The 19,104-nt window shown below is 40.9% G+C and overlaps 1 protein-coding gene across 10 annotated transcripts in view; it reads left to right on the forward strand.

Annotated features, from left to right (window-relative positions):
- The window catches only part of ralgapa2 (Ral GTPase activating protein catalytic subunit alpha 2), a 616,204-nt gene that overhangs the window by 550,564 nt on the left and 46,536 nt on the right, over positions 1–19,104 (forward strand). For 2 of the 10 annotated variants that reach the window (XM_068044400.1, XM_068044399.1), the window contains exon 41: positions 18,745–18,784. The exons of the other annotated variants lie outside the window; for them this stretch is intronic. In XM_068044400.1, the coding sequence (XP_067900501.1) occupies positions 18,745–18,758 (14 nt within the window). In that variant the 3' untranslated portion in view covers positions 18,759–18,784. The remainder of the gene's footprint in view (positions 1–18,744; positions 18,785–19,104) is intronic. 10 annotated transcript variants of the gene reach the window in all.

Here is a 19,104-nt window from a genome sequence, read left to right on the forward strand (position 1 = left end):
GCCTTCCCTCCTTCAACTCTCTCCAGCCACACATTCATGTGTTCTATCCTGCTATTTCTGCACTGACTAGCATGTGGAAGTAAGATAGTGGACAGGGGAGTGTCTATGGATGTTATTTATATGGACTTCCAGAAGGCATTTGATAAAGTCCCACATAATAAACTGTTAACTAAGGTAGAAGCCCATGGAGTTGAGGGCAAATTATTGACATGGTTAGAAAGTTCACTGAGTGGTAGGTGACGGAGAGTGGGGATAATGGGTAAGTGCTCCGATTGGCAGGCTGTAACTAGTGGTGTCCCGCAGGGATCTGTGTTGGGGCCTCAATTATTCACTAACAAGGTGGATGATGGCATAGTAAGTCATATATCCAAAATTGCTGATGATACAAAGTTGGGTGGCATTGCAGACAGTCTAGATGATAGTATAAAATTGCAAAGAGATATTGACAGACTAGGTGAGTGGGCAAAACTGTGGCAGATGGATTTCAATGCGGCCAAGTGTGAGGTTATCCATTTTGGACCAAAAAAGGATAGAGCAGGGTACTTTCTAAATGGGAAGAGATTAAGTACAGTGGATGTCCAAAGAGACTTGGGGGTTCAGGTGCATAGATCTTTAAAATGCCACGAGCAAGTACAGAAAATAATCAAAAAGGCTAATGGAATGCTAGCCTTTATATCTAGAGGATTGCAGTATAAAGACAGAGGTTATGCTGCAGCTGTACAAAACCCTGGTTAGACCCCACTTGGAGTACTGTGAGCAGGTCTGGGCACCACACCTTAGGAAGGTTATATTGGCCTTGGAGGGAGTGCAACGTAGGTTTACAAGAATGATACCTGGACTACAGGGGTTAAGTTACGAGGAGAGATTACACAAATTAGGCCTGTTTTCGCTAGAATTTAGAAGGTTAAGAGGTAATCTGATCGAGGTCTTCAAGATATTAACAAGAAAAGACAGGCTAGATAAAGATAAACTGTTTCCACTGGTTGGAGATTCGAAAACAAGGGAGCATAGTCTAAAAATTAGGACCAGACCATTCGGGAGAGATGTAAGGAAGCACTTCTTCATGCAAAGGGTGGTAGAGATTTGGAACTCTCTCCCACAAACAGCAGTTGAACCTAGAACAGTTGTTAATTTTAAATCTGAGATATATAGATTTTTGTTAAGCAAAGATATTAGGGATATGGGCCAAATGTAGGTATGTGGAGTTAGGCTGCGGATCAGCCATGATCTCATTGAATGGCGGGACAGGCTCGAGGGGCTGATTGGCCTACTCCTGTTCCTATCTTCCTATGTTCCTGTGAACCAGGAGCAATCCAGAGATTACTTCCTTTGAAGTCTTGCTTATTAATCTTTTTCCTAGCTCCCTAAAATCTTCCTGCAGGACTTCATCCTCCTTTCTACCCATGTGATTGGTACTAATACGGACCATGACTTCTGACTGTTCACCCTCCCCCTCTGAATGTTCCACAACCATTCAGTGATATCTGGACCCTGACACCGGAGAGGCAACATACCATCATGGAATCACATCTGCGAACACAGAAACCCCTGTCTTTTTGCCTAATGATTGAATCCCCAATCGCTATTGTATTCCCGATCTTTCTCTTCCCCACCCCTTCCTGTACAGCTGAGCCACCTATGGTACTGTAGACTTGGCTCTGACTGTACTCCCCAGAGGACTCATCACCCTCACCACTATTCAGAACTGAATACCAGTTAGAGAGCAAGATAATTGTCTGTCTGGCATTTGCCCAGTCCCTGCCTGCACTTCTTAAGATGCGGGGTGACCACTTTCTGAAACTTTCTACCAATGTGGCCCTCAGCCTTTCAGATGCACCATTGTGATGCAAGCTACTGCTGAAGCTCCAGAACCCAGAGCTCGGGCTGCTCAAGCTGGCAACACTTCCTGCATGTGTGGTTGTCCAGGACCACAGCAGCATCCTGGAGTTTCCACATGGCACAGGATGTGCATTCAACAGGACTGAGGTGTCCTACTATGTCTCTATTTATTAGACGACTAGCTAAACTTACCAGAAATAAAACTTAAGACTTTAAAAAAAAACTTAAGATGTAAAACTTAAAACTCCACACTTTTTAAACCCAGTTTAATTATTCTAGTATAAAATAAAAACAGAAAGTGCTGGAAATACTCAGCAGGTCAGGCAGCATCTGGGGAGAGAGAAGCAGAGTTAACGTTTCAGGTCTTTGACCTTTCATCAGAACTGGCAACGGTTAGATAAGAATTAGGTTTTAAGCAAGTGAAGGTGGTGGGGGTGGGGAAGTGAACAAAAGGGAAGATGTGTGATAGGGCAGAGGGCAGGACGATTAAATAACATAGATGTCATGGGACAAAGGCAAAGAGAATGTTGATGCTTGTGGTGAAAGACAAAGCATTAGTCCAGAGAGAGTGTTAATGGCAGAGTAATGAGCAGCTCTGTCCAAAGGCACAAACATGAAAAGCAGGCACATGGTTAAAAAAATATATATTTTTTTAAAAGGTCAGTCATACTCTGAAATTATTGAACTCCATGTTGAGTCTGCAAGGCTGTAGAGTGCCTAATCGAAAGATAAGGTGTTGCTCCTCGAGCTTGCGTTGATGTTCACTGGAACACTGCAGCAGGCCAAGGACAGAAATGTGGGCATGCGAGCAGGGGTGTGTGTTGAAATGGCAAACACCAGAAGCTTAAGGTCATGCTTTCAGACTGAGCAGAGCGGTTCCGCAAAGCGGTCACCCAATCTATGTTTGGTCTCCCCAATGTAGAGGCGACCGCATTGTGAGCAGCAAATACAGTATACTTAATTCAAGGAAGTACAAGTAAATCGCTGCTTCAGTTGGAAGGAGTATTTGTGGCCTTGGATGGTGAGGAAAGAGGAGGTAAAAGGGTAGGTATTACACCTCCTGCGATTGCATGGGAAGATGCCGTGGGAAGAGGATGAGGTGTCGGGAGTGATGGAGGAGTGGACCAGGGTGGCGATGAGGGAATGATCCCTTCAAAATGCTGACAGGGGCGAGGAAGGGAAGATGTGTTTAGTAGTGGCATCGTGCTGGAGGTGGTGGAAATGGCGGAGGATGATCCTTTGGATGTGGAGGCTGGTGGGGTGGAAAATGAGGACAAGGGGAACCCTATCGCTGTTCTGGGAGGGAGGTGAAGGGGTGAGGGCAGAAATGTGGAAAATAGGTCAGACATGGTTGAGGGCCCTGTCAGCCACAGTGGGGGGGGGGGGGGGGGAATCCTCGGTTGAGGAAAAAGGAAGACATGTCAGAAGCGCTGTTGTGGAAGGTTGCATCATTGGAGCAGATGCGTCAGAGATGAGAGAATGGGATGGAGTCCTTACTGGAAACCAAATGTGAGGAATTGTAGTCAAGGTAGCTGTTGGAGTCGGTGGGCTTATAATGAATATCAGTGGACAGCCTATCCCCAGAGATGGAGACAGAGAAGTCAAGAAAGGGAAGGGAAGTGTCGGAGATAGACCACGTAAAGGTAAGAGGTGGAAATTGGAAGCAAAGTTGAAGAAGTTTTCCAGTTTGGGGCGAGAGCAGGAAGTGGCACCGATACATTCATTAATGTACTGGAAAAAGAGGTGAGGAAGGGGGCCTGAGTAGGACTGGACCAAGGAATGTTCAACATATCCCATAAAACTAGGATCCATGCAGGTACCCATAGCGACACCTTTTAATTGAAGGAAATGAGTGGAGTTGAAGGAAAAGTTGTTCAAAGTAAGAACAAGTTCACCCAGGCGGAGGAGGGTGGTGGTGGATGGGGACTGGTTGGGCCTCTGTTCAAGGATGAAGCGGAGAGTCCTTAGACCGTCCTGGTGGTGGATGGAGGTGTAGAGAGATTTGGTGTTTGTTCATAGTGAAGAGGAGGCGGTTAGGGCCAGGAAACTGGAAATTGTCGAAATGATGTAGGGCATCAGAAGAGTCACTGATACAGTTGGGAAGAGACTGAACCAGGGGAGAACAGATAGTCAAGATAGGAAGAAGTAAGTTCATTGGGGCAGGAACAGGCTGAAACAATGGGTCTACCAGGACAGTCCTGTTTGTGGATTTGGGGAGGCGGTGGCATAGTGATAATCTCACTAGACTAGTAATCCAGAGCCCAGGCTAATGCTTTGGGGACGTGGGTTCGAATCCCACCACGGCAAATAGTGAAATTTGAATTCAATTAATAAATCTGGAACTGAAAGCTAGTCTAATGACCATGAAACCATTGTCGATTGTTGTAAAAACCCATCTGGTTCACTAATGTCCTTCAAGGAAGGAAATCAGCTGTCCTTACCTCGCCTGGCCTACATGTGACACCAGACCCACAGCAATGTGGTTGACTCGTAACTGTCCTCTGAAATGGCCTAGCAAGCCACTCAGTTCAAGGGCAATTAGGGACGGGCAATAAATGCTGACCTCCCCAGCTACACCCACATCGCACAAAACGAATTTTTTAAAAAAAGTTAGAAGCGGGCTGTCCAGGGTTGCGGGTCTGTGAGGTTGGAAGCTGTAGAGGGAAGATCTGCAGAGGAGATGAGGTCAGTGACAGTTCTGGAGACAGTAGCTTGATGTTCGGTGGTGGGGGTCATGGTCTAGGGGGAGGTAGGAAGAAGTGTCTTGAGATTTGCCGCCAGAGAACAACAGCACCACCCTTGGTTTGATCATAATGTTGGGGTTAGACCTGAGAGAGTGGAGTGCAGCAAGTTTGGAGGGGGACAGGTTAGAGTGAGCGACGGGAGTGGAGAAATTGAGACAGTTCTCAATGAAAAGATCAAGAGTGGGTAAAGGCCTGAGGGAGAGGTCCAGGTGGAGGGAGAATACTGGAGACGGGTGAAAGGGTCTGCTGGTCGGGGGGAGGACTCCTGGTCAAAGAAGTGAGCCCGAAGGCAAGACGATGGAAGAAGAGCTCAACGTCATGCGGAGTGTGAAATTCATTGAGATGGGGGCATAAGGGGATAAAACTGAGTCCTTTGTTAAGTACAGATTGTTCAGCGTCAGAGATGGGAAGGTCAGAGGGTATTGTGAATACACAGCAAGGGGTCAGATTAGGAGAAGGGATGGGATCAGAGGGAAGTGAAGGGAAAGAAGATCTGGAGGGGCGTTGGTACCCATGAGCTGCTGGAGCTTGTGTTCCTTAACACAAAAGTTTTTTGTTAATGCGTCAGATAAGACAAAGGATGAAATGAAACTGTGGAGCAGAACAGCTTTGAGATAAGGTGAGTCGGTGCTTCTGGAGAGAGAGGTCAAGTGCGTACATGTGGCGGCACATGGCACTGAGTGTTGGTTTCAGGATGCGATGAGAGCAGGGGTCCGAGGAGCGTTGTATGTCTTGGAGATGCCTGTAATCTTGGATGGATTCAAAACATGAAGAGTGAAACTTCAGTTGGAATCCACGTGGAATTAGTTGGAGCCAGAGGCAGTCACTGAGCAAGGAGATGTGGCTGTGAAAACGAGTTTTGGTAGACACCTTATCAAACACCAGGAGCAAAATAGAAAGCAATGAAGGTAAAAGAGACAAACGGAAATCCCATCGGGGAGAAGAGCAGAATTATTTAATTATTCTATATTTTATTTAATTATTCTTGTTCTTTATCGTAGATCCTTACCTCAATACTTATCCTCGATCACAATCTTAGTTCCCTCAGGCTCTGCTTCCACTCCTGGATTGTGACATTGCTTTGTTCACTTTTTCACTCTGTGGTGGTTCTGCAATTCTAATTGTCACTCTCCATGCCTGCACTGTATTTATGCTCCTTGATCCTCGGGCGATGCTCTCTGGTGCTCTCCCCATGCCAGTGCTATATTTATACTCCTTGATTCCCCTGCAATGCCCTCAAACTTTTCAAGACTACTGTATAGAACACATTGATTTACAAGTTAAGTCAACACCTTTTACATAGGCAACCGAGCAATTAATGACTTATCACATAGAAAAACCTGTGAGAAAAGTGTAACTTATCGACAGAATTTTGCAATGTTCTTTTGCGGAACTTATAACTACTTTCTGTTTATATGAAGACAAATCACATCCATTTCAACAAATAAAATATCTGAGTTGATGAAACGGAAATATTAAAATTTAGCCCAAAAAAGTAAAAGCCTCCATCTGAAAATGCTTCCATTGTTAAGGGATGCCATTATTTTTTCCAGTTGTTCCTATTGAACACATTACCCAGTGGGATTCCAGTATTTGATTCAGTTCTACCTCCTATATTCATATTCTCCTAGTTTGGAAAGATGTCTCTCTGGAAGCACAGCACATTACTACTTACATTGTATTTCAATTAGATTTGCAGAATAATTGTTGAACTTATCATTGAAATACCGATATTATTTGTTCCTCTTGTTCTGACAATGGTGTATGGTTGAACACAACTGGAAAAAAAACAGTAACATTTTAGTTTGGAATGACATTTTGGCTTGCTACCTCAGGCTTTGCTAATATTCTGAGAAATTCAATAATGGATATATTTGGGCATACTTCCTACATCATGATGTTTCAATGCTGATAAGTGGCAAGTTATTTTCATGGCATACAAGTGTCAGGTAATGACCACTTCCAATAAGAGAGAGTCTGACCACCTCTGCTTGACATTTAATGGCATAACCATTACTGAATCCCCTACTATTGACATCCTGGGGTCACCATCAACCAGAAGCTCAAGTAGACCAGCCACATAAATGCCATGAATACTAAAGCAGGTCAGAGGCTGGGTACTTTGTGATGAGTGTCTTACCTCCAGACTCCATTAAGCTTCTGCACTGCCTACAAAGCACAAAGGAATGTGATGGAATACAGTTGCCTGGATGGATACAGCTACATTCAAGAAGCTTGACACCATCCAGGAGAGAGGAGTCCACTTGAGAGGCACCCCATCCACAAGCTTAAAAATCCATTGCCTCTACCACCAGCATGTAGTGGCTGCAGTGTGTACTATCTACATGCTGTACTGCAGGAGGATATCAAGGCTTCTTTGGCAGTAGCTCCCAGACCCAAGACCTCCACCACATAGAAGGATAAGGACAGGAGGTACAGGGAAACACCTTCCCGTCCAAGTCGCACACTATTCCAGTATGGGCATTTATCACCTTTCCCTCATGGTCACTGGGTCACAGAATACTGGAAATCTCTACCCAACAGCATTGTAGGTGTACTTCACTACAAGGACCACAGCAGTTCAAGACGGTGTGGCTCACCACCACTTTCTTGAGGGACACTAGGGAAGCACAATAAATGCTGGGTTTTCTGACTATGTACATATCCCAAGAATTATTTTTTTTAATTACCTCAAGGCTTAAATTAAAGAATATTTCTTTGCAAATGCCTAAAGTTAACTCATCTATAGCAGCAGTTTTATATTGATAGTCACATGCACCTACTCTGGTCCTTATAACGGGGTGTTACCAGTTGAGGGTCTATCTTTGATGCTTTCTCAAGTACAGTGGTGCTGGTCACATCCTTAAGTGGTGCGAGCATCTTGCGTTTAGGAGTATGCCTGTACTGCCGAGCAGCTAATTACACTAGAGCTCAGCAGGTAACAATTAGAAGCTCCTTGTATTGGATACCACATCTTTCGCATGTGACCCCACAAACAGCTCGCCATAATGATTTGAAAACTTTAGTGAAATAAGGCAATTTATAAATCATTTAGCTGCTTTATTTACAGAGAGCAAGTAAATGAATAGAATAACAGTCGAAGCAAATTCCCTTACTTCACTTTATTACAACCCCCCGCCTCAACAGTCATAAATTATGTGCCCTCCCCTTTCCAAGTAATGACTGACTTCTTCTTGACATTACCTTTCTTTCTAGACAACATGTAACTGTAAACAGAGAGGTGGTAACTTTAACAGCTTCCCAATGAGGCTTTCACCAGCAATCTTGCCAATGAAAGCAACTGTCCCCTCTCCCAAGAGCATATTCTCAACAGACACTCTTTTTTTTGACAGTTTCACATTTATTTGCCACAATCAAATAAAAGATTTAACGGTAAGATTTCTGGTAACATGCATGGGCACCAGGTCCACTAAACACTCCTTGCTGAGCCCACCTGAATAGATTAATAGGTTTCAAATTTCTTGATCATCTGACATGAAAAGGAATTGCTTAATGTTCAAAGAACGAAGAACAGTACAGCACAGGAACAGGCCATTCGGCCTCCAAGCCTGCGCCGATCTTGATGCCTGCCTACACTAAAACCTTCTGCACTTCCGGGGTCCGTATCCCTCTATTCCCATCCTATTCATGTATTTGTCAAGATGCCTCTTAAACGTCTCTATGGTACCTGCTTCCACCACCTCCCCCGGCAACAGGTTCCAGGCACTCACCACCCTCTGTGTAAAGAACTTGCCTCGCACATCCCCTCTAAACTTTGCCCCTCTCACCTTAAACCTATGTCCCCTAGTAACTGACTCTTCCACCCTGGGAAAAAGCTTCTGACTATCCACTCTGTCCATGCCGCTTATAACTTTGTAAACCTCTATCATGTCACCCCTCCACCTCCGTCGTTCCAGTGAAAACAATCCGAGTTTTTCCAACCTCTCCTCATAGCTAATGCCCTCCAGACCAGGCAACATCCTGGTAAACCTCTTCTGTACCCTCTCTAAAGCCTCCACGTCCTTCTGTTAGTGTGGCGACCAGAAATGCACGCAATATTCTAAGTGTGGCCTAACTAAAGTTCTGTACAGCTGCAGCATGACTTGCCTATTTTTATACTCTATGCCCCGACCGATGAAGGCAAGCATGCCGTATGCCTTCTTGACTACCTTATCCACCTGCGTTGCCACTTTCAGTGACCTGTGGACCTGTACTCCCAGATCTCTCTGCCTGTCAATACTCCTAAGGGTTCTGCCATTTACTGTATACCTCCCACCTGCATTAGACCTTCCAAAATGCATTACCTCACATTTGTCCGAATTAAACCCCATCTGCCATTTCTCCGCCCAAGTCTCCAACCGATCTATATCGTGCTGTATCCTCTGACAATCCTCATCACTATCCGCAACTCCACCAACCTTTGTGTCGTCCTCAAACTTACTAATCAGACCAGCTACATTTTCCTCCAAATTATTTATATATACTACAAACAGCAAAGGTCCCAGCACTGATCCCTGCGGAACACCACTAGTCACATCCCTCCATTCAGAAAAGCACCCTTCCACTGCTACCCTCTGTCTTCTATGACCGAGCTAGTTCTGTATCCATCTTGCCAGCTCCCCTCTGATCCCATGTGACTTCACCTTTTGTATCAGTCTGCCATGAGGGACCTTGTCAAAGGCTTTACTGAAGTCCATATAGATAACATCCATGTTCCTGGTCATTGTAGATACTTCTCACCAATAATTCAAACTCCCTCCATCTCAGTGCTGCAAACTGCGGCTCCGTAAACCTGTGAATACTCACTTTTTTTTAAAAGAAAGAAAACATATAAATGTAACTCAATTAAAAATCCTTCCTGTGAAAAATGGTCAAAAATCCTGAAACAGGATCTGTATTAAAGTTTTGATATGATGTAGAAAACGAGAGAAGACCAGAAACACTTAGACTCTTGGAAGAGTAAGTTTCGATATTGTTTCTCCCATCACCTCCCCTCCTGGCCACAATTTTTGGCTGAATCAGTGTGATGGTAAAGACTGGCATAATTCCTGAAAGGTCTTTGACCTGAAATGATAACTCTGTTTCTCTCTCCACAGTTGCTGGCTGACCTGCTGAGTATTTCCAGCATTTTCTGTTTTTATTTCAGATTCCCAGCATCCGCAATATTTTACTTTTGGTTTGGAGGCAGAAAATCGGTTTCCTGCTTCTGATTGCTGCCCAGCGACCTTAACCAGAGATTGGATAGGTGACTATTATGTGAGGAAAGGACCCAGCTCACATATGGAGTATGATCATTTGAGTCAGTTACTAGAGGGCTGCAAGTATCAGTGGAGTCAGCCCAGCAATAATCAGAACCTTCATGAGAGGGGTTAGTAAAATTGGGGGGAAACTATTCTGACATGATGATCTGAGAATTACAGGAGTTATTGTCTGATTACAAGCCTAAACCCATTATCATACGGATACCAAATTACAAATTATTTACAGCACAGCCATTCAGCCCATGCCAGTATTTATGCTCCACACGAGTCTGACACTTAAAATACACAGTAGGGCTTGCGGTTCTCATGCTTTAAAAAAAAAAGTAAGAGAATGTATTTTCATGTTAACAGCTGCTCAGTAACTGCAGACCTCAGTCACACAGACCTTTAGATACAAATACCTATTAGGAGCTTAGTTACCATGCGAGACTATTCAAATACTAAGCTGGAAATATTTTTAAGAACCATTAGTGTAGATTATTAGTAATCCTCTATAATGCTCTCATACTTTTGTAAAGTAACATATAATTACACCTAATTACATAATGATCTATTCACTCTAATTTGTATAATTCACTATATTATCCCCAATAGCATTGTGGATATACACTCCAAATTTCATAAAGGGAAGCCACTTGATTTCTTACAAAAAGTACTTTCTAATTGATGTGATTTCCATATGCAAAGCCAGTCTACAAATCGCTAATCAATAATGTTATTCCTAGTTGTGTAATTTCTAAAGACAAAATTGGTGGGGTTAATATGTTATGAATTATCTTTTAAATTTAATTTGTGTATGACTAAGGACTCAACGAATCTGCATAATATGTAAAAGATCATAATGTACATTCTTTTTGTTGACTAGATAGGGACTGGATGTCTTTGATTTATCACATTGTCCCTTCACCTCTGTGATTTTGGTTCAAATCCAACTCAAACTGAGATGCTAAAAGCCCCACTCTACTTTAATTAATTCATTTTGGCGCTCTCAATTAATGGTGGACACAGTAAATGGTACTAAATTGGCAATGGCAGTCAAGTGGAAATGAAGTTCACACCAATGAACATGAGGCTATCCTTCTGCTGGGGCTGAGGCAGTTTGGAATGAGCTTGGCGCATCTGGCTGTGCTTATATCTAGGAGTGCTGATCCTGACAGTATCCAAAATGGAAATAGTGTTCCATTCCTCAGCATTCATTTCCTTCATCTTGATAAGCAAATAAATAAATCTCTGTAAAGCACAATGGAGCAAAGGAGCATTCTGGGAAAAGTTAACCTAATTTGAATATGTAAATTACATATGATTGGTACAAAGGTATTTTCTTTAGTGGGATGACACACATGCTGTAAGTTTTGTAAAGAAAGGAACCTTTGCTTACCTATTACTGGTGTTCATGATTTTTGTGTATTGTACATTAATACTTCTTCAGGCAGCTTGTTTCCAGAGTTCCACTGTCAATGTTCAGTTGACTGGTGAGAGGTATATGTTAGTCCAGAGCACCTCCTGACAGCAACATAACTGAGGCACCCAATTCTGAGTTATAGGAATCACAGTAATAGCACACATGTTCCACCATGATGCACACTGCAACATGAAAGTAGTAATAGAAAGAAGTTGCATGGCACCTCTCATATCCTCAGGATGCCTTAAAGTACTTAATCACTGATGAATTATTTTCAAAGTGTAGTTAGCTGTTGTGTGCAGGCAAATGTCGCAGTCAGTTTACATACAAAAAGGGCCTAAAACTATTAAGCATGTATATGACCAAATTATCTGTTTTGTTTGTTTTAGCTGGTTCATAGTCTTAACTTCAAGTTGTTAGCTGGGAGCTGAAAATAACTGCCCGCTTTGCTTAAAATTAGTTGTCGAATGCAGCCACATTGATTCAGATAAAATCTTTTGTTCCTTTCGTAGTTAATGTGATTATGGAATTGGCAAGCTTCTGTCACCATTTTAAAAAATCTGTACCCTACAGAAAAAAGTAAGAGTTAACTCAAAAGCAACTGATTTCAAAATGGGTTCCATCACTGTTGTTTATCCTTAAATCTGGTACAGTAAAGAAAATTAAGCGTCTCGGGCGTTAAATTCCTATTCAAGAAGTCATGCAGAACATATTGTGGATTTTCAAATGAAAGCAAATTAAGTTAAGCGGGACAAATAAATGTCAATTTGCAGTTGCATTTTTTTTTATCTAAAGCAACTGGCCTCCAGAGTACAATATGTTAAGAGAGAGTTGTGTTTTTTTTTGTCTTGTAATCTGAATACCTTTTGTTTGTGTCTAATGTTGCTAAGGCAATGAAAGAAAATTGAAGCTTTGTTTTTGTACAGCATGTTCTTTCCTTGACATTTCAATATACAGTATGCAAAAGACCCAACAACCTTAAGTAAAGGACCTGAAAAGTCTTGGGACTCAAAATTGCCATTTTATGCACAACCTCTGCTGTTACTTGTCTTGTGGCAAAGCTGATTTCATCTCTGTAATATTGGTGTGCATCTGTTCATTGTAAGGTGACTCTGCAGCTCGAAGAGATCGGCATGCCCTGACCCATTTAACTGTCGTAGTCAATTTAAAAGACTATTCATCCTAGGATCATTTTGTATTGCTATCTATTATTGAACGGATAGTCATATTTTAAGTTACCTTTTGAATCCTTTATCTCAGTTACAAGTCATATTGTGACAGAAAAACCTATGTTTCTTCATTATCCAATTGTCCTCCATAGACAATGATAGGTCAGTGATCCAATGTGGGAGAATCAAAGGGACAGTGTCTGTTTTACTTTTTGTACATATGACAGCCAATAATTCCCCCCTTCCTCCTCCCCCACCTGTGTGCAAACTCCCATACTGCATAAGAAAGAAAGGAACTTGCATTGATGTAGCACCTATCAATTCCCATGGGTGTACCAAAGCACTTCACAGACAATGAATTACTTTTTTAAAGTAAAATCACTGTCGTTACATAGGCAAATATGGCAACCAATTTGCCTATAACAAGGTCCCAGCAATGATGAGAAAAAAGACCAATTAATCTTTTTTAACGGTGTTGGTTGAGGAGAATTGTTGGTCAGGAGAACTTCCATGTTCTAATTCAAATAGTGCCATGGGATCATTTAAAGTATTTGGTAAGAGAAGCAAAAGTGACATGAGGATAAACTTTTTCATGCAGGTCTGGAATGTACTCGCTGAGAACGTGGTGGAGGCAGGTTCAATTGAAGCATTCAAAAGGGAATTAGACAGTTATGTAAAAAGGAAGAATGTGCAGGGTTATGGGGAGAAGGCAGAGGAATGGAACTGAGGTAATTGTTCTTTCAGAGAGCCAGTGCGGACACGATGAGCCGAAAGTGCAGGAGGCCAGTCACGATTCTGTGATTTACCCCTACTTGAGCAGACAGATGCTACATTGGTTTAGCTTCTTGCCTAAAAGTCAGCACATCCAACAGTGCAGCGCTCCCTCATTCCTGCACTGAGTGCCAGCTTAGATTATGTGATCAAGTCCTCCTGTGGGTCTTAAATCCACAACTTGCTGATAGAGTCAGTAGTTCTATCTCTGGGCCATTTAGCCACAGAGCTATTTCAAGTAATTCCAGATTTGTACTGAATTATTTTTCTGCCGTTATCACCTGCAGTCTACCACTGCAGTGCATCTGTGATGGATGGGTTGTGTCCTCCACTTAACTGGATGAGTTTTGTCTGAACAGTCAAACAAAACAACAACATGTACATTTTTCTTTGGTTTGTCAAGACCTAGTTATCGGTTTCTCCAGGCAAATGTCTTATGCTTGTTAAGAATCCATATTTTCATACTTGAACTTTTGTTCTCTACAGCTTCATGTCTCCATGCTTAGAAAAATATTATTGAATACATCAGCCACTGCTACTTCCAACAGCTCAGCAAAGCATCTGAGCTATGAACAATTTAATTTTACTGTTATCTTTTTATACCAAGTTTTAGCTTGTGGGTTTTTTTGAGAGTTAAAAATGACATCCTTGATTTGGCTAGGAAAAACACAGTCGAAAATATCCTTCCTCTGTTTGCCATTGACAGGTTGTATCCTCAGGTCTTATCTCTGTACAATAACGCAATTGGAAAAACACCTCTGGGGTAATTTTAATCTAATCCACCCAACGGGAAGCTGATGGGATGAGATCGGCCGCCCGTTTTACATCCCACCGAATTCAGTTTCCTTTAACTACAGTTTCCAGCCGGGCAGGTTAGGTTAAAATGACCCCTCTTGGAGTGTGTCCTTTGTCCACTCTACAGTACATTATCTTAAAAATAAGAATAGCCATTGATTCTGTTTAGAGTTTTAAAATGCTTGGTTTATTAACATCTCAACCACATACCATCAAGATATAACTTACTCCTCCACAAAACAGAACATGCCCTTTCGTTCATAATTTATTTTGCATTACTACTTGTGTGTGGGTGGAGGGAGAAGCTAGTAGCAGATGTTGTTTTCTGTTTGTAAACTTTCTGTTTGTAAACAGTCTAAAAAGATGAAGTAATTACATAGAACTTGCTTTAACATATTCCACATTCTGAAACACTTGGCCTGTTTTGTTAAAATTGCTGTCAACAGCAGGTTTAGGCATTTCTCCTCAAGGGAGTGAGAGATTTGGCTTCATCGAGCTTGCACAGGTAGAATCCTGGCTCCTGTTAGCTCTTCATGGAATAGCACTGAACTAGTCATGGAAAAGTTTATAGCCCAAACTGTAGATGGAGCATGATGATGCAATGCGTCCCCTGTGAATACCTCAGGAGAGACATTTTTAAAAAATTCTACTGAACTGATTTTCTTCCATGTGCCAGCTCAAGTCGTTCATTTTCAGTTGTTTTTTGGTACTGCTGTAGAAACCCATCACAGATATTTATTGATGCTTAACTTGCTCTGTAGTGAAGCGGTAAGGAACTTTTTTTTAACTTAGTGAAATGAAGTTTTAGGTGGTTAATTCCGGTTTAAAATATTCTTAAATAATTTTTCATTTGTACCCTTATCGGGAAGAGTGCTTTACTGGAACCATTTTAAAAAAAATTCTGTTCATTCAGTCCAGACTCATGGTGCAATACAATAGCATATCTAACTTGGATGCTTAGCCTTGAGTCAGTACATTGAACATTTAGGGCTGCATTGATTGACTATGTTGTTCCATTGACAGCATTTTCACACAAGAAACTGCTACTTACTATAAAAATGCTGACATTTCACTTGGTATAACCATTGCATTTTTCCTACTGCTGTTTCCACAAACTGACCAGAATGTAATGATTTTCTGGCTTATGTTTTTGATATTTAATATCGATATAAAATAATATTTCTTGTATTCTCCCTTTTGCTTTTTTTGTTTCTGGAAATGGTGACTCATACTCATCCAAGTAGTTTTTCATCATATATAAATCTGGACATTGTTTATTGATAGGCTGGTGAACTATAAAGAGGCATCACAGCTGAGCCCAAATTGCCCTCGCCTAACATCCACATGAATCCTTCCAGCAGAGTTGCTGGATAGTGATCAAGAGTGGAAACCACATTTAGCATGCTCAGCATTAGTCACTGAACTAGGTAGGCCACATCAGCACAGACCACTGATCAAACCAGAAATCTGCTTGCCCTCTATGGCTCAACATCACACCAACTGGTGCATTTATGCACTGCATTATCAGAGAAGCTACACTTCATTTCATAGTGATAAGTCATCTTTGTATTTCCATTTTCTGGTGGACTTAAAAGTGAATTTTAATCTTTTTTTAGAATTTGAATTTACTTACAAACAATGCTATTCACCAAACATCCTCAGCAATGGTGTTGAGTAAATTCAGTTTGTAATGCAAGTTTAACTATCACAAGGGCACTATAATTAAGTCAATCTTGTTCAATGTCCTGCATGAAAGAGGCGTAGTGGCATCTCTCTGCTGGCCAAAAACTGTTTCTAAGAGTAACACAAGAATGTAACATGATTTAGACCATTAGCATATGATTATAGTATATTTTATACTACATAGGATTTGGGAGCAGAAGTAGGTCATTCGGCCCTTCAAGCCTGCTCCACCATTTGGTAAGATAATGGCTGATCTGGCTGTGATCTCAACTCCACTTTCCAGTCTGCTCCCTATAACTCTTGACTCCCTTGTCTATCAAAAATCTATCTAACTCAGCCTTGAATAAATTCAATGACCCAGCCTCCACTGCTTTGTGGGGAGAGAATTCCACAGACTAACAACCCTTTTAGAAAAAAATTTTCTCCAGACCTCTTATTAAACTATGTCCCCTAGTTCTAGTCTCCCCCACAAAAAGAAACATCCTCCCTCTATCAAGTCCCTTCAGGATCTTATATGTTTCAATAAGATCACCTCTCATTCTTCTAAACTCCTTTGGGTATAGGCCCAACCTGTTCAACCTTTCTTCATAAGATAAGCCCTTCATCCTTGGAATTAGTCGAGTGAACCTTCTCTGAACTGCATCTAACGCAATTATATCCTTTTTCAAATAAGGAGACCAAAACTGTATACGGTACTCTAGACGTGGTCTCTCCAATTGTTATTTGTAAACAGGGTTGCTGAAATTTATATGTAACATAGATTCTTCCTGACCTGTAATTGGTGGTGGTCTGAAGAATCCACTTTAGTTCAATCCAGTATCCACCTTGGGAAACCAATATAATGGGGCTTTAGCATGCAAGTGTATTATTGAAATTTCCAGCATACTAAACAAGAATTGGGTTTCACTTTGAACAAGTGATTTGCCTTGATTAATGTTAGTGGAATTGGCTGTAATTGGTCATATTGCATCTGGACAAACTGCACAGTTTAGCGCTGCATATTTCCACTTACCTGCAGCCTAACTCCAATTCCGAGGCACCACGTGGTATAGTGATATTTATAGGCTACTAACACATTCATCACTGCTATGAGCTGGAGAGAGACAGTGTTCACTGGGATAGGATGTATCAAGAGAAAGAACTTGTATTTATATACAGCACCTTTCACAACCTCAGGACATTCCAAAGCATTTTACCCCCCATTCGTGTATTTTTGATATGTTGTCACTGTTATAATGTAGGGAAACATGCCAGCCAATCTGTGCAGAGCAAGGTCCCAAAAACGAGCAAAATAAATAACTAGGTAATCGGTTTTTAACAATGGTTGAGGGATAAGTTTTGGCCATGACACTGAGAAGTCCCCTGCTTTTCTTCAAATAGTGCTGAGGAAGCAAACAGAATCTCTGTTTGACATCTCACCTGAAACACCAATGCTGCTTCTTCCACATCCAGCATTATTTTCATTATTAACTCAACAGCACTTTAGTATTTGAGCAATGAGCTGTAAAAAAATTAAACTATTTTTCTAATAATTTCAGATAAAAGCAAATATGTTTTGTTTAAAATGGGCTTGGTATTTAGCAAGCACTATTTAGTTTCAATTTATGGCTTTCTTTAAACAATGCCGTATAAAAATGTGAGGGTTCATTCTACCCATCATAAAAACCAATCTACATCTTTTAAGTAAGCATTGTAATGGCTGTAATTGATGCAAATAAAGAAAGGTGACTGAGAAACCTACAACAAACTTGCCCATCACCTGCAAAGAGTTGGGCTATGCTGAAGGGTTAATCCTACACTACATCACTGAGCACCATGGTTTGTTACTGTTCATTACATCTTAACCAAGACAGCAGCTTGGTTGTTCAGGTTTTGTTTTTACAATTATTTGTGGTTCATCCATAATGCATGTATGAAAGCTGCAGCTCGGGTAAACAAAGCCGATCCAATTTCAAATGTCTTGGTGTTACCGTTGTGTTCTGCCTAAAAGAGATGATTCAGAATTATATTTTATGTAACATAGAGCAGAAAGAGCATTAAAAAACAGACCTCTGTTGATTAAAATGCCTAATTACTGCTGTTGTTATGAAGTTTTAACAGTGCACAGTAGAAATCATTATACTCTGGCATTACAAAAGCCTTCTTCACAATTGCTCAGATTGGAGTATGCTGAAATTACACAGCAGTGCTCCACTGCTATTCCCAAGAGGGAAGATGGCTTACAACTGACAAGTATTATTAATTATCACTGTCGTTTCATAACACAGTACCCTGTTTAATTGTTTACCTGGAAGTTGCATGTATTATTTTCATATGTTTTCAATGTGACAGTTTTTTTTAAAAAGCAGGATCAGAAATATCTCTCTGCAGCATGATAGAAATGTAGTCTAGCCTCCAAATTTTAGGGCACTTTTCATTTTAAAAGTTCAGGAAATGCTTTTAGTTATGTTGTTGTGTGGTGCCTGAGTCAGGAGCAGCTGCAAATTATATACTGCTGTTTATGTTCTTTTTATAAGCTGTAGTTCATTATAGCAATATTTTATGTGCTTTATTTAGATTTTTAATCATCTTTTTCAACAAATATCTAATAGGAAACTAATAGTACACAAACAACAGATGATGAGCAAAGCCTACCCTCTATGTTATCTAAAGTTGATCCTACCAGTTTATATGTGACTCGTACAATAAATAAGTTTTTACATTGATGTTCTGAGTTAATCTTCTATAAAAATACTGACATATCGCATGATTGAGAGTATGTGGTAGGAAGTTTAAAATCAAATTATTTTTCTACATCCAATTAAAAAGAAACCCTTTGCTATAATCTATTTCAACTTTAATTGTGAGTTTATGTGAAGGTATACATTAGTGATTTAATTCTTGGTGAAAATTGTTGCCAGACATGAATAAAACTCTTTTTTTCAATTTTAAACAGCAACATTTAAATGAAATGCATGTTGTTTTGCCCCTAAACCACCAAGTCTAAATCCTCCAAAATTATTCAGTGTTTTTGATCGGTACTGCTACGTTTGTATTCACTTCATTTTGTATTTTGTCTCTTTTTCTTTCTTTCTCTTTAGATTTAAATATTTAAAGGTCTGATTACAGTTATTGTTAAAGGTAAGGCTGTCACTACATTGGTCACAAAGACTATGTCTCACCAGTTTGTTCACTGCACTTTACTAATAAGCGTGTCGTTTATGCTGCTAGCAAAAGTAGCCTTGCTATTCCTTATCACAGTTCCTAATTAGAAGTGATGCACTTTGGAACAAGTGGTGCTGGGAATTAACACCTGACTAGGTAGCTGCACTAACAATACTGCTGTACTAATGGTACTTCCCTGTTTCTGCATGTCTGAGCTTTAACTGAAAGCTAATACTTTTGCCTGTGTGCCTGGGGCTGAATCTGACACTAACACCTGCCATATTGGAGAATGTCTT

Source organism: Heterodontus francisci, chromosome 13, assembly GCF_036365525.1.
Source record: "Heterodontus francisci isolate sHetFra1 chromosome 13, sHetFra1.hap1, whole genome shotgun sequence".
Classification (NCBI taxonomy): Eukaryota; Metazoa; Chordata; class Chondrichthyes; order Heterodontiformes; family Heterodontidae; genus Heterodontus; species Heterodontus francisci.